The 15,914-nt window shown below is 50.7% G+C and overlaps 1 protein-coding gene and 1 long non-coding RNA gene across 2 annotated transcripts; one reads left to right on the top strand and one right to left on the bottom strand.

The window, feature by feature from the left end:
* Positions 1–5,653: 5,653 nt before the first annotated feature.
* Positions 5,654–11,842, bottom strand: LOC107079589 (uncharacterized). Its single transcript, XR_001480533.2, has 3 exons — positions 11,557–11,842; positions 9,979–10,500; positions 5,654–6,957 (listed from the first exon to the last, which is right to left on the bottom strand). It is a non-coding gene; the product is annotated as an uncharacterized lncRNA (long non-coding RNA).
* A 58-nt stretch (positions 11,843–11,900) lies between these two features.
* Positions 11,901–13,907, top strand: LOC102693846 (ciliary microtubule inner protein 1). The gene is made up of 4 exons (XM_015365020.2): positions 11,901–12,030; positions 12,444–12,525; positions 13,438–13,536; positions 13,690–13,907. Exons 1-4 carry the CDS (start codon positions 11,963–11,965, stop codon positions 13,843–13,845), a joined length of 405 nt encoding a protein of 134 aa, XP_015220506.1. The 5' UTR covers positions 11,901–11,962; the 3' UTR covers positions 13,846–13,907.
* The last annotated feature ends 2,007 nt before the right edge of the window (positions 13,908–15,914 follow it).

Below are 15,914 nucleotides of genomic sequence, written 5' to 3'. Positions count from 1 at the left end.
GAGTGGCCCTGGTCACGTTGGCTGGCGACGAAGCCCTCAGCCTCCTGGGACCCAGACACTGACGGCACTGAGCCGCAGGCGGGGCTGTGTGGCTTTGGCCTGGCTTCACCACTGCTGCTCTCCCGCGTCTGAGGCCTGTAACAGCCCCTGTAAGACAGGGGAAAAATGGACCAGAGGGGGCCGGCATGGCGGCTCGCTCTGCGCCCGCAGGCAGACACACAGCGCGCTGTCCCGCGGGCCCGGCCGCCTGCGCTGTGCGCGCGTCTGAGCGGAGGGAGGTGTCGCTTCAGGACAGAGGCTCCATCTGTCTCCCGCCCCCGGCCGGGAGCGCTCTGCGGGGCCAGGAGGGAAGAGCAGCGGAGGAGACTTCGGAGGCTCCTGGTGCAGCTCCACATGGCCTCGGAACAGCTGGGCGAAGCTGGCGGGAATCGGGAGTGACGTCGCCGTCACGGCAGCGACCACCTCGCTTACACCCTGCCCCTCTCCTCCGGCTTTCGGGAGCTCGCGGTTGCGATCTCCTTTTCCTTCTGTTTGGATTTTCGAGTGGGGATCTGCGTCAGTATGTTGGCTGCAGAGGACCGGGTAAAGGTCAATTCCATGCTGAAAGCTGGAAGAGAGAAACACGACGATTTCGTTGTTGAGCCTTCATGTCCGAGGAAAGCTCAACAGGCGATATGGTGTGATTCTTATTTCCATTTTTCAGCGTGAAATTAACCTTTACTTGCTCCAGTTAGGATATTCGTATGGGGAGACTAACCTTTTCACTGCCTCCACCAGATGCCCGACAGACACCTGGCTCTCAGCAGAGTAAGGCAGCTTGAATCCATTGAGCTCCAGTCCGGTTAGAGGCTCTCTCTGAGAACCACCTCGTTATGCACTGGAGCTCTGTGAGGAGCCTGGGTCAGCTCAGCCCTCGGCTGCTGTCCACTCAAAAGGTTAATGAGATGACTTTCAAGGCCTTTTCGTTCATGCAGAATGTGATCCACCTTTCCTAGCCTGGCTCCACATTAAAAACACACATTTTAGCAAAGTAATGTTACTTTTCATCACTGTCGTCCATTTTTGCAACTGTTTTGCATTTTTGCGACTGCCTCTATTTTACAGCTGATTTCAGAACATGGGGAGCAAATACAGTTCTGTGAAAATGTTTGAATGTCTCCCTGTTAGCTCTTCAGCTCTTTGGATCATTTAATAACCGTCCCGGTAAGCTTTTGCAAAGATCCCCTGCAGCAGACAGAGGGACTGATCAGACAATCCTACGCAACTCCCGCAAGCGATCCTGCATTGTTCCTCATCAGACTCCTGTCCTCTCCAATTCCTGCAAACGCCGTCACATTAACTAATCGACCAATCAGACATTTCCTGCATCACCGCACCCACTTCATCCCGAAATAGTTAAGCCCTCACCACCTTCTCCTCAGCGCTCAGTATTGGTTTTCACCAAGTGGAGCTCCTCAGCTCTGTCTCGAGATTTCACCTGGCTGGTGAGCCTTTGGCTTCCTGACCAGCAAGCCTGTCTTTGACCGCAGCTCTTGAACTGCTATTCGGATAAGTACACTCAAATTTTCCTTCTAACTTCCCTTGCTCTCTCTCTCTCGAGATCTATTAGTCACCGCATAGGGTCCTATAATTTAGCTGGCTAGTGCCGTAACAACCAACTTTTACATTAGTAACTGCTAGTGTTTTACACATCCCAGGCTTTCCAGAAATTAGGCTTTTATGTGTTCCACTTTCGTGGAGTTCTGGGCAGTGCTAATATACAGCAGCCAGTCATTCGTTTGTCACCAGATCTCCATGTTTTCCATTGCGGCCGTCCTGTTAAGGTTTATTTTCTTCATGTACAGCTCATTCAAGCTTTTGGCCTGTCCTCTAGACAGGACTTTCTGAGAAGCCTTCCGTCTGCTTTACCTTCTCTCACAGCTCTAAGGACTCATTATTCTTCTGGATTGAAGTACCATGACTCAGTTTCACAGAAAATAATGCCAGAGCTTAAATGTTATATTGCCCTCTTAATGGGGGGGGGTTCCATCTACAATAACCTGTTCAATAGGTTTTTCTCACATTGCAATAGAAAGAGCTTCACAGAATGTCAGGTGAGGACAGTTTCAGTGGAGAGCTGACTTCATGAGTGTGGAAAACTGTGAGCATGGGCAGTCAGCGAGCAGCCCAGACTGCAGTGGAGCAAGACAAGCAAAGCCCAGAAAGAAAGAAGAAGATTGTGTGTTTAATGAACAGAGAAGATAAGTCTAGTATGGAAGCTGAAGATTTTAAGTCATCCACATCTTGAAAAGAGTTCGTTTTTATGTGGTGGTTAATTAGTCTGCCTGTCTTGTGTTTTCAAACTAATTAAGTTGTGCTTTCGTTTTCAGGCTGCCTCAGACAATATGTGCACTTTAGCATGTATTATAATTATACCTGTATACAATTACATAGATAAACTGACAGATAGTCAGGCAGGCGGAGGAATTAAATTAATAGGATCAAGTCGACTACCTCACCTCTGCATTGTAACTCCAGGGGCCGGAGAGGGAAGGAAGTCAGTCTGGGATTTATCCCTGGGGATCTGGTGAAAATCCCAGAAAGCCAGCTACAATATGTGCTCCTCCATCATGTGTCCTCTCTGAACTCCCAGAGCCAGGCAGGCTGGTGTGGTAGTGGGAGTGGATTTAAATGAATGGGGTTTAAAACCTGTGGTGAACAGGCTGAAGTGCTCTTCAGCGTTGTGGTAATGTTCTCTCCCTCTGAGCCCTCCAAGCACGCAGGGCTCAAATGCTTCTGTGAACTCGCAGCAGTGACCTCATTGCGAGGTTTATCACACCACTCCAGACCTAATCTTTTAGGGGGGATTCTTTCAGGCATTTAGACGCACCCAGCTTTGTGCCATCGGGTCATCGGAAAAGCACAGATGCCATGTGTCTGAATCTGCACTGCCTCTCGTGCTGAAAGGGGGTTCTGCTGCAGCACCTCACTGTCAGCAGGATAAAGCTGACCTGTCTCAGGCCGAAGTGCTCTAAACTAGCTCATGCTCCCTCTTAGTGGATGAGCAATGAAACGCTTGATGTAATTCTGCTTCACAAAAATAGGAAGAGCTGACATCAAAGGATCATTAAGCTTCAACGCTGAGGACGCTTGACTTCATATGAATGCTGCGAAAGCTCAGCTAATCACACCTTCACTGTAGGGGACAAAAATGAGCTTCCCTTGCCAGTTGTCAGATGATATTAATAAGCTGCATTCTTCAAAATTCTCTATAATTGATGACTGGCAGAATCTGTCGGGGGATCACTGGGGTTATGGGGAACTGCCCTGGTGCTGAGTCATCTGTATATTGAGTGTTCTCCTGACTCGGCATCTTTTTCCGAGATTCCAAGAGGAATGCGACAGTGAAAGATGACTCATCCTTGCCCAGGACTCCCGGTTGCATTCAAACTCCACGCAGGGAGGGACCAGCCTGGAGCCATGGGCTTGGTGCTGATCCGGCCTCTGTGAAGTGGGTTTGTGCACGCTCAGGCAGGCCCAAGGTGGATGTGTGAATCTAGAGCACAGGGGCCTTCACCTCTAGTTTGCCTGATGGGTGCTGAGGTGATCATGTATGTTTGGCAGTAGAGAGTGCTAATTGTGTTTAAAAATGACTCATTTGTAAATTATTTCATTACCAAAGGATCTAGACTGGGCTCATGGCCCCTTCTAATTTGAAAACTTTCTCTTGTTCTTAATCTGATTCTCATGTTCTTCTTTATCGTATCGTTAATCTCAAATTCAGGAATTTATTCATCAATGAACGATGCAGTTTATCACTTCAACCAGACATTCAAGTATTAAGTCATCAGCTCATGAATGGGAAAAATGACAGTTGAAATACTCTATGAATATCCAATCTTATGAATTAATTTAATTTGTCAACAGATGAATGAAGTAAATGAATGGATGAATTGGCACATGGATTGATGAGTCAACAAGTGAAATAATAAATGATTTTGGCACAAAAGGTTCTCCACATGTCTGTGCTCTGATTTGTTTTGGGTTTTTTTTCCATCTTCAGGGTACGACGTGTCCGTGACTAAATCCGTACAGGAAATGAAGGCTGGCAGAAGGAATCCGGTACGTCAGGGGGACGCACACCGTGCCAGCTGGGGAAAGAGGCGCCCGGGTCCCCCAGCCTGTGGACGCAGTGCATGTTGGACCAACAGTTGAAGCCCTGGTGCTGTGGAGATGACTGCTCTGTGTTGCACGCTGGTTTATACGTTAGATCTACAGTAGCCGTGTTTGGCTTTGCAGTGGTCAGTGAAATCGTTCTTGTTTCCTGGCTCGTGTGCTGTTGCCAGAGACGGGAGCTGGCCTGACTCACGCCCCTTTGTCAGAGACTTTACCCACATGGTATCTGAAAGCTGATTACAGATTGTCTGTCTAAAGTACAAAAATAACAATATGCAATCTCTCAAGCCATCCATTCCTTTTCTTTCTCATTTCTTCCTCTCGCTGATGTGTACATATCTATCATGTTTGTTTCATTTGTATTTTTTTTTTTTGACAGGGCATTCCAATTTCCAGACTCAAGATTAGCTGCCAGCCGGAGACTAATTTTCCATCTGAATATTTGCTCTCCGGCTTGGCACGAGGAGGGGGAGCTGTGACCTTTCAGAGAAAAGCTGTCATGATTCTGGAGCGCGGCTCTGCCAGCCCTGCGGACTCGGTGAAGGAGGGCTGAGCAGATCCTCTGCGGCGCTTGCAGTGGGCCTGGGTGCCGCCCGCGGTGGAGAGGAGGGCTGGAGCGTAGCTGCTCTGTCGTGATGGTGTAAACTTCCTGTTGCTCTCCTCGCTTCTCAGACATACAGACCAGACGGTCCGGAACCGGCTCCGCCTTGCAGGATGCTGAAAGATCACCCCAGTGATTCATTAGAAAACAAACAGACCTGGACCGGACCATAAGACAGTCCAACCAGTAATTTCTATTAGAACTCACTCGCTTGTGATCCAGGAGTCAGCTGGTGTTTTGAAGGGTCCCGGCCAACTGGTTCCAGTAGGACATCCCAGTTTCAGGTGCTGATCTCTGTCTCTGAGCCCAGTGCAGAGCTGCTCCTCCTGTAAGGCATGACTCTGTGTCCTGACCCCTCCTCTGCACAGGGAACAGGGCCCGTGGCTGCTCTGGAGGAGCTGCAGAGAACCACCTCGTTATGCACTGGAGCTCTGTGAGGAGCCTGGATCAGCTCAGCCCTCGGCTGCTGTCCACTCAAAAGGTTAATGAGATGACTTTCAAGGCCTTTTCGCTCGTGCAGAATGTGATCCACCTTTGCCAGGCTGGCTCCGCGGTAAAAACGCAGATTTCAGCAAACAAAATGTTACTTTTCATCACTGTCATCCATTTTTGCTTCAATTTTACAGCTGGTTTAAGAAGATGGGAGCAAATACAAATCTGTGAAAATGTTGGAATGCCTCCCCGTTGGCTCTTCAGCTCTCACATGATGCGACTTGTATTTTCATCTTGTCTGGAAGCTTCTGTGAAAGTTCACCCCAGCAGACAGACAGTGACCAGACTGGTACCTCAGCCCCCAGACAGCCTGTGGGGAGGACAGTATCAGGAAACAGCTGAACAAACAGATCCCGTTTTTACTCGGTCTCCTGCTCCGGTCTCTGTAGCTGCATTGTAGTTCAAGAAGAGGTATGATGGGAATGAAGGCGACAAACAAGCCATGAGAAAACAAGAGAAAAGCCCGTCCCACAGACAGGCTCCTGCGCCTGATGCAAACCAAACAGCTCTTGTTCGTGCTTCCTGAAGTGCTTGAGAATCTCCATTAACCAGATAAGAGAAGTGATATACCAGACCAGACAGAAACGTATATTTTCTTTGTGATGATAGTAAAAAAAAACATAAAGGAGCTAAAATTGCAGGGTTGGAAGCTCAACACATCTCTGTCCTTCTGTCTCTGTGTGAGTCTCTCTGTTATGCAGTGCAATTCAAAGGGCTTCATTGGCATGACAGGTAAATTACACTATTCACCAAGTACACTAACAGACAATACACTACAGATGCAGCAGGTACATAGCACTGACAAGGGTAGAAGAAAAACTTATTCTCTCTCAGTCTCCTGTGTTTCTGTAGGAAATGGTAGAACTCTGTACAAGACACTTGGGATATTAGCAAGAGTCCACTAGGTTCAGCGACAGCTGCAGACCATCCTTGATGTTTTGTGGCTGTGCAGGACAGTGTAGCCACTGAGGAGCTAGTTCAACCCATTCAAAAAGCTTTGGGTCTGAAATCATTCTGCACTTTTCAGGCTTTTTATTTTGTAATTGCTACCTATTCAGCATGGAAAATGTTACACTGCCTATGGAGGAAGAGCCTGACACTGAAACTGAGGCCTTTATGACAACTGAAAATTAGTCAAAGTTCCTTGAATTGAGAGAGCTTGGGCAGCTGATGGGAGCTGAGTACCTTTCTTTGTGTCATTCGGGAGCTGACTTCTTTGTCACAATTCATGCCATTAAGTCATTATGCAGTATACACCTCAAAAACTTTTGTGCTGCTTTCTTATAATAGCCAACTCCAGCACTAGTTACTGAATGGTAATGGAACTTAAATTATAGAGAAGGGTGAAGTTTTAGCTGTGGGAGTGCTAAGACACAGTGATGTAATTCCCCGGCCATTATGAGAGACAGGAACAGAGTTATTAAAAAAGTATCTGTTCTGCTTAGCATTCGGAGTGCGGCTGTCCCTGGCAGCCCAGTCAGATTGAACCCAGCACAACGCTGTAGCCTGCCTGTCTCTCTGCTGTCGCAGAGCTCCCTGCTGTCAGCAAAAGTGCTTTTTTGTTCTTATTTTGTTTCGGTTGTTTGCTTGCCAGTGCGACGTGCTGCTCCCAGCCTGCAGAGCTGGCCTTTGCGTGCTGGAGAAATAATGACCAGCCAGGTGTTGTGGCCCGCCATCGTCAGGGCTGCATTCGTACCATCGCAGCCATCCTGGGGAGAAAGAGCAAGAGGAAGGTGAGCCCTCACACCAACAAACACAAGCACGCACGCAGTACACTCACAGTTCACACACACTCACTGTACACACACAAGCACGCAGTACGCTCACTGTACACACACAAGCACACATGCAGTACGCTCACTGTTCACACACACTCACTGTACACACACACAAAAACACACACTCACTTCACACACACAAACATGCAGTATGCTCACTGTTCACACACACAAGTACACACACACATGCAGTACTCTCACTGTTCACACACACTCACTGTACACACACAAACACACGCAGAATGCTCACTGTTCACACACACTCACTGTACACACACAGACACACATGCAGTACGCTTACTGTTCACACACACAGATAAACATGCACACGCTATATGCTCACTGTGCCCACACACAGACCATGTCCTTGCTCATGTGGTGTGACAGCCCAGCATGCACAGGCCTGCTCCTCATCAAGGCAGTGTGCACTCAGAATGACCTTTCCCTAACTGGTCTCCATTGTGCACATCACAGCCCCAGAACCGTGCTGTGCCTGATGCTGACACTCAGATCCACCCTCGAGATTGTGGACAGTTTTGTGAAGAGGGATCATCATAAGCCAACTCTTACTCACTTTAGCTGCTGCATGGAGGATGAACCCTGACAGATCACGCCCAGCTTTTCTTCTGCCTGTATTTAAAAGCTGACATGTAACATGACGGCACAGTAGTACAGTGCTTAGCATTGCTGCCTCACACTTCTGGGACTCTGGATTCAATTCCTGGGGTGGAGTTTGCATGTTATCCCCAGGTTTGCAGGGGTTTCCCCTGGGTGCCCCAGTTTTCTCCCTCAGTACAAAGACATACTGGTGGGTTCATTGGCTTCTGGGAGTAACTGGCCCTGGTGTGTGTGTGTGGCCTGCGCTGGACTGGTGTCCTGTCCTGGGTGTACCCCACCTTGCGCCCACTGTACCTAAAAGGCCCATTTGTACCTAAAAGGTCATCAAGTGCAGATAGCCAGGAGATCACAGACGCGCAGTCAGACTGGCAGTCACAAAGTACCAAGGTTGACACCACTGTCCAGAGTCTTTGTTCTTTTTGGCTTTGCTCAGGTCTGAGTGTCAGTTCCTCTTCTGACCACATGGTGGACAGTGAGACGCTGAACCTGTGCTGTTTTTCTACAGCACAGCACGTGACCTCTCACAGAGGCCTTGTACCTCGTACCTCTGGCGGCCTGTCACCCACCTGGGCTCTCCCACAATCCCAAATAATGCTCTTTGAACATAAACGCACGTCGTATCGGATTCTTCCTGGGACGGGTGGGTTTTTTCCCTCCTCTGCAATGAAACAGCTTTGGTTCCCCAGGGGTTCAAATCGTGTTCCGCAGAGTGACGAAGGCAGGAGCCCAGCGCCCACGTCAGGGGCTTTGATCTCTCTCCACGCAGCCCTGCACACAGGGACAGAGCCCCTGAGCCAGAACGCACGCCGGTGTTCACCGACACTGGGCGCAGCGATGACGCAGGGCCCTCCAGCGTCTTCAAAGACATTTCTCTGACACCCCAGTCGGAGCAGAGCCAGCGGGTCCCGCACATGTCTGCTTGAACGTGGCGTGTTCATGGTCTGGCCTGCCTGTGGTCAGCTGACCTCACTGCTTCTTCCTTGAAGACCCACCTACGATTTCAATTAGCGGCCTCATGGCAATTAATCACTTGATATTGCCCTTGACGTTGGCAGATTAATAAACGCAGGCTCGACCTTCCCACAGTTTCTAGCACAGGAATTCTGACCCATCTGTCTGGCACGACTCTTCGGAGAATTAATCCTTTGCCCAGCTCCGTGCCAAAGTGGCACATTGTTGTCCAGGCCAGCACTGGGTTGGGCCCAAAGCGACGGTCTTTGACCACCCCCGCATCAAAGAAGCCTTCCATATAATAGGGCTTTTGTGTCTGCATGTTTTTTGTGAAAGCAAAAAAAAAAGTTTAAAAAAAAAAGATTAAATTGGAATCTGCTGTGAGTTTGGGGGCAGACTTTCGCGTGAAAGACTGTTTGAGGAGCTGGGCCTGTCCTTTGTGGGGGGAGAGAATTGCTCTGCTCCAAGCCCAACACTGCAGCTGCAGCCAGAGGACATCCTAGCTGGAGAAGTACAACCCCCACTCCCCCCCAAAAAAACTTCATCACCCACACGGGTGCACACAGATCTGAGCCTGAGCAGAGGGAGCAGGGACTGGGCTGAGAGGCTCGAGGGCTCCCCCTGTGACGCCCATGCGGAACTGCGCGGGAAACACAGAAACCCACCGGGAGAGGCAGTCATTACCGCTAATCAGCAGAGGTGGCAAGGAGAGGAACCCCCGGGGAGCAGAGGGGGAGGGAGCTTAGGAAATGGCTTGCAGCAGCAGCAAGGCAGGAGCACAATCAGCGGCTCAGAGGTTTGAGCATGCAGACGCACGAGGGGGCTGTGCAGAAGCTGCTGAACAGACCCGTCTTCCGCAGCAGTCCTCTGGGTCTCTGCGGCATCACAGGCACATTCAAGGTCATTTGTTGCACTTAAAAGCACTTGGAACCTAAATGCATTAGTTGCAGAACGTTGTATGGTGGTGCAGAATGGCCGCTGTGTGTCTCCCAGGGGGGGCTGCTGGTGCAGAATGGTCGCTGTGTGTCTCCCAGGAGGGGCTGCTGGTGCAGAATGGCCGCTGTGTGTCTCCCAGGAGGGGCTGCTGGTGCAGAATGGCCGCTGTGTGTCTCCCAGGGGGGGCTGCTGGTGCAGAATGGCCGCTGTGTGTCTCCCAGGAGGGGCTGCTGGTGCAGAATGGCCGCTGTGTGTCTCCCAGGGGGGGCTGCTGGTGCAGAATGGTCGCTGTGTGTCTCCCAGGGGGGGCTGCTGGTGCAGAATTACTGCTGTGTGTTGCCTGTGTGGGGCTGCTGGTGCAGAATGGTTGCTGTGTTGCTCGTGTGGGGCTGTACCTCCCTCAATGAGGATGAGGCGGGTCCCCTTCTATGTTTGAAGTGCTCTTACCTGTCACGTGTTCCTGCTCTCCTCAGACAGCTCCCTGAACTCGCGCTGCACTCGAGAAACGGCCTCAGTGTAGCGGAGAGAAATCCCTGTCTGCCGAGGCTGGGGAGTTCACTGGGAGGTGAGCAGGCGAGGAGTGACTTCTACACACACACTTAGGAGTAATAATGTGCACTAGCACTTTTCCTCCATGTCTGTCCTTGGCACATACAGTATGATTTAAAGAGCTGTCGTTCATGTTTTCAGTCTGTAAATGCATGAATATGAGATGATCCAGCTTCCCTTGTTAGCTAATTTGATCCTTTTGTAAGAGAAGTTGGTGGAGCAGTAGCCTGCTTGCCCAGGGCTGGGTTACAGAGAGGGCAGACTTCAGCACAGAGGGGCCTTGGCCCTCAGCAACGACCGGGCCTAGGGGAGTCAGCAGGAAACCCAGACACCTGCTCTTCCCCTGGCCCCTGTGCAGAGGCTGGGCCGCGGCGTGGTGGCTGGCAGTGTGCTCCCCGGGCGCTCGCTCTTCATGAGGGTCTGTCAACCAAAGAGAAACAAAGAGACAAAAAATGAACAGCCTGTCCGTAATAAACAGGTTTTTAAAGCATCCCCTGAGGTGCACTTGAGGAACCAATAGCTGTTCAGCTGCAGCCCACATCCACAGGGCAGAGTGAAAGGAAAAACTGCCATGCTGGGTGTTTTATTATCTTCTTGAAACCCAGCCTGGCAGTCAGCTTCAGTAAGGAGGTCAAGTCAAGATCCCTTCCTTTCCCTTTGCCGCGGGATGAAAGGGAACAGTTCTGGACGGCTGGGGCGCAGAGCTCCTCCGCGCTGTCCTGCAGAATCCCCACCCCGTCTGCGCAGAGGGAGCAGCCCCCACCCCACCTCATCTGCGCAGAGGGAGCAGCCCCCACCCCCACCCGGTCTGTGCTCTGGGCTTCTTGGCTACTTGTACAGCTTCCCTGTGCCTCTGCCAGCACACCTTTAACCTGAGCAGGAGAGTCAGCTCAGAGCCCTCCAGGCTGGCTTGAAATAGCCTTCCCCACACTGCACGTTACCAGAACACAGAAGAGCTCAATGCAACACAGCCAAACAAGCAGGCCACCCCAGCAACCCATCCAGCCGTTTAAGAGAGAGATAGATCACTTTATTGGCCATATTCAATTTCTTGTCTTAGGAATTTGTCTTTTCGCAAACCCCAACTTGCTCTCCATGAGACACACAGACAGGGAGAGAAGCTTGGGGTCAGAGCGCAGGGTCAGCCATTTATACGGCCCCCCTGGAGCAGGTGGGGTTCGGGGCCTTGCTCAGGGGCCCAACGGAGTAGGATTCCTCTGCCGGCCGCAGGATTCGAATCGGCAACCTTCCAGCCACAGGCGCAGATCCTGAGCCACAGAGCCACCGCTCTGTTTCTTGTAGGAAGCCAGGGGAATGGGTTTCAACAACATGGCTGGGCTGCTTGTTCCACACTCCCACCACCCATCATAAACATAACACCAGCTAATTCAGCGGAGAACAAATTCTCGTTTACATCGGCATCCTGGAGCGTACCCATGTAGCATTTACTGGAGCTACCCGAGTGAAGTGCAGTACCTGCTCACTGCTGGCTGCTATTGAGCCCTCTGCCGTCCCAGTGTAAGTGCAGTGCCCTGACCACTCCTGCACACTGCTGCCTTGAACCTTCCCACTGAGCTAGGTTACCAGAGAAGGGAAGAGGTCAGATTATCATGGATGACTGTTCTGCACATAAACATGTGCCATTACAATTGTAGCCATTACATGCTTCACACAACGTACAGCTGGCCTGTGCATGTTTGACACTCTCTGCGTCACACTCCAAGCATGGAGCAGTGCTCTGACCTTGTTACCTGGGAAACAGTAACCATAGGTAACATTAGGTGAGGTCATACAGCGTTCTGTTGCCAAGGCAGCAGTAAACAGTGCAGCTGATCTGGCCAGGAGCATGTGGGCTGATACACAGAGGGGCTGATGGACAGACATGGCTGCCACCAAAACTCCCGCAAACCCAGCAAAGGAACAGAACTTTGTGGCCCAGGATCAGATCTGGTAAAGCTATTTTCAGTCTCTCTGAAGGTATACATTAAAACTAAAGACTAAACTAAAAACTAAAGACTTGTGATAGAGCCGTCCTCTCTCCAAGCATAAATAAGCAAGGGTGTAGTACAGCAATGGGACATCTTAACTGGGTGTGTTTTTAGTCTGTTTTGTCTGTTCTGTTTGTTTGTTATACACCAGGAGAAATGTGTAAACAAGGCAGAGTATGCAAAGTCATGGTGAGAGCGAAGGCACTGCTGTTCTGCTGGGGACTGTGTACTCACGGTGCAGTGGGACTGACATTGCTGCGTGTGCATGCGTACAGTATATGTGTACAGTACAAGTATGTGCACGCGTGATTGTGCAGGGACTGTACGTGTACATGGGCACAAGGGCCACACTTTCTGCTTTCTCTTTTTCTTCAGGAAGTGTCACGTCAACATGGAGCTGGAGGCAGCTAAAGTCTGGCCCAGCAAGTGGGGGTTTTTAACAATGTCCTACCATGAGGTGGGTACTCAGCTGGAAAATAACAGGATCAAGATGGAGAGATTTCTCTTATCTGGCTTCAAGTAACGAAAAAAATAAACATCTCTCCCCTTGTCTCAGACTGAAACTCAGCTGTGTGGGCAGAAACAGCTGAATGTGCCCCCACTGTAAGTGAAATGATCTGTGAGAGACACTGATTGTAGTGATGTAGCCTCACCGAGTCACATCATGTAACTTCAGTAGCCCGCAAAGAATTTCCTGCACCTGCAGTAAGGTCTTAATTACTGCAGCCATTTCTAATGATCTGTAATAACAGAACAGCACTCATGAACCCCGCAGCAATTATTGACCTCAGATTCATGCTTTCCCACAGTTTTCTGCCTTGGCCATGACTACACAATACCGCACAGTGTTTTGCGCTGGTTGTGCCAGGTTACTCCGCAGTAGTAAAGATTTCCAGGGTCAGGACTGCCTGCGGGCATTCCCATGTGAAGGAGCAGACTTGCTCAGACTGACTGAACTCAGAGCAGGTCCCCGGTGAGGCCGGTGTGGCTTCACGAGCCCCTGACCCAGCGAGCAAACACACACACGCACACACACACACGCACACGTACCGTACACGCATGCGCGCTGATCTTGAGGTCCTGCTCAGAGAGAGGTGACTGACTAACTTTCCATGCAATGTCTCCAGTCTCTCTGGTCATGAGGCCTCCCTCTCTGTTTTTACACCAACTACTGTCTCTTATCAAAGCCAATCGGCCTTGAATGTGTTGGTTTTACTAGCATTTTGACCACAGAATGTGAAGCTCTTTGTGGAGTGGGGAAGGTCCACCCCTTGTTCTGGGCTCACTATATGAGCTCAGTGTGTCTGGCCCTGAGCTCAGTGTCCCGGGGGTGCAGGGCTCACTCTGCTCTCTGTCCCGTCTCTCCCACATGCTGCAGGATCAGACGCTGAAGAAGGAAGGAGTCAAACTAGAGCTGCCAGAGCATCTGCAGACACGCCCCACCACTTCTCCAGAGAAGTACTTCCAGGTGCCCCATCTCTGCTCCTCCAGTGTGAGACGGTCCTGACTGCCAGCCTGCTCCGCGCACCTGGCAGTGTCCCCTGTCCTGGGAAAACAGAAACCTTTACGGTCACACTGACGCCTGACCTCTAACCCCGGCTCTGCTGTGCGCTCTCCGCAGGTGGGGGCGTCTCCAGCCGTGCCCCCGACGACGCAGGGTCTGATTGGCTGGAGGTCCACCGTGCCCGAGCTGCAGCTGGAGCGTTTCGGCAAGGTGCACCACGGCAAGAGCAGCTTCCTGAAGGAGCTGGGCTGGCCAGGCGACGCCTGCGACTGAGCGCCCCCTTGTGGCACCCACTCCACCTCACGCCTGCAGTATTAAAGAGCAATGGCACCACAGCTTGCACCTGACTTTCTGGTTGTGAGAGTGAGGGAGCTGACCGCTGTCAATTCAGTCGTCTGGTGCATGTGTGGTCTGTCCCATTTTGGACTGCTAGCATCTTTGTTATCATTGTCTGTTTCTGATATTTATTATTATTCCATTCATCCTGCCAGACAGGGAAAAGGGGAAACATATCGCCTTAATACACACATTATGTATACAGTATGTGTTTGTGTATGTTCATACTTTCTGGGGATATTCTATACCACGCATCATTCCTGCAGACCAGAGAGCTGTGACACTTCGGGATTTTACACTAGCTGTGACTGACGCTGACCTGAGGAGAGCTTCCACTGCGTGCCATGCATGCTTATTGCTGCGATGTGTCAAAGCACGGGTTTGACCCACTGGCGGTGGGTCTGCTGTACCGCAGTACGGCAGTGGGAATTCTCTACGGGACGATACTCACCTCCACCTACGGACCTCCACAGGGAGTGTGAAGGAGGATGGGAATTTCTGGCTGGATTTCGTTCTGGTGCGCTAAGCGGCGCCAGCCAGTGTGTGGGGCTTCTGCAGCAAAGCACAGTCGCTAAAGTCACAGTGCGCCTCTTGGTGCCTGAGGCTATTTGGGAAAGGATCCCCCAGCTCTTTAAATATGAGAGGGCAGTCACAGCACCCACTATTGAAGTACAGCACCCTGCAGAGTGGCACGCAGCAGCCCCACTACAGAACAGATCTGGGTGGCAGGGCCAGTGAGGAACTGGGAGTTAAGGGGGATCCTTGTGCAAGCGTGGACTGTGCAGCCATTCCATCAGAATGGAACTAGTTTAATGTTTCATCCAAAGGAAAACACCTTCTACAGCAGAGCTCCCTGCCCTGCTCCTGAAGGCCCACTCGCTGCTGGTTTTCATTCCAAGCCCAGCTGAATTGCTTACATTGTAAATAACTAAAATAATAACTTCTTTTCTGAAATGTTTTTTGAAACGCAGTAGTTAAAAGGCAACCTCTAACCAGACCAGAAACCAGTCAGTTCAAATCAATCTTATTGTTGGGCGAATTAAAGGGTTGAATTGTGTGAGAACTCAGACAGAAACAAATACGGCAGGTATGTGGTCCTACAGGACCAGGATTGGGAACCCCTGTCCTACAGCACAGCGCCCCGTCACCATACTCAGGCATTGTTTTACAAACTCTGGACTAGAGGCAGGAGCACCACCCACTGGTCCAACAGCACCACTAGCAACAGCAATCTGACTTTCCCTGGTAGTCTCCCATCCCAGCACTGACCAGAACCAGCTCTGTCCTGTGCAATTTCTTTTGCTTTCTGTGGGTGTGCAGTGGTTTATACGTGTATACTTTAAATGCTGGAAGCACATCTACAAAATCTGACAACAGTGGTCTTAGGGGTCAGAAAATGATGCGTCCTTATCTTTATTCATTGTGTAAAACCCAATGTCACTTGCTCACTGTGCGCGAGACTTTTCTAGTGAGAATCGAGAGAAAGCAACAGAAGTCTGATGGTTAAAATAGTTACAACTGTGCATGACTGTCCCTAATGGTGGATGATTTCTCATTCAAAACTGTAGCTTAAAATTGCCAACCGCGAACCCCAGTTCTAGCATGCTATTTTATTTTTATCCTTGTCGTGTTTCACAGTCGTCTGCCCAGACCGCAGGGCTTGCTTCAGCGTCACAGTTTCACCGAGAGGTCATGGCCCTGCAGTCCTGCTCCTTCAGCTGTTCAAACACGCTGTCCGAGCAGTGTCACAAACCGACCCCAGACTGGGCAGTGACGTCACTGGGAGATCTGCACACAGACAGCAGGACAGAGACTGGGCAGTGACATCACTGGGAGATCTGCACACAGACAGCAGGACGGAGACTGGGCAGTGACGTCACTGGGAGATCTGCACGCAGACAGCAGGACAGAGACTGGGCAGTGACGTCACTGGGAGATCTGCACACAGACAGCAGGACGGAGACTGGGCAGTGACGTCACTGGGAGATCTGCACGCAGACAGCAGG

The sequence above is a fragment of the Lepisosteus oculatus genome, chromosome 16 (genome assembly GCF_040954835.1).
Source record: "Lepisosteus oculatus isolate fLepOcu1 chromosome 16, fLepOcu1.hap2, whole genome shotgun sequence".
Classification (NCBI taxonomy): Eukaryota; Metazoa; Chordata; class Actinopteri; order Semionotiformes; family Lepisosteidae; genus Lepisosteus; species Lepisosteus oculatus.
Note: the sequence above shows the minus strand (reverse complement) of the source record. Positions and strands in the feature narration are given on the sequence as shown.

Coding starts and splice junctions, on each gene's coding strand:
- LOC102693846 (XM_015365020.2), top strand. CDS start 11,963: ATGGCTGCCACCAAAACTCCCGCAAACCCAGCAAAGGAACAGAACTTT. Junction 12,526..13,437: donor TAACAATGTCCTACCATGAG/GTGGGTACTCAG, acceptor CGTCTCTCCCAC/ATGCTGCAGGATCAGACGCT. Junction 13,537..13,689: donor CTCCAGAGAAGTACTTCCAG/GTGCCCCATCTC, acceptor CGCTCTCCGCAG/GTGGGGGCGTCTCCAGCCGT.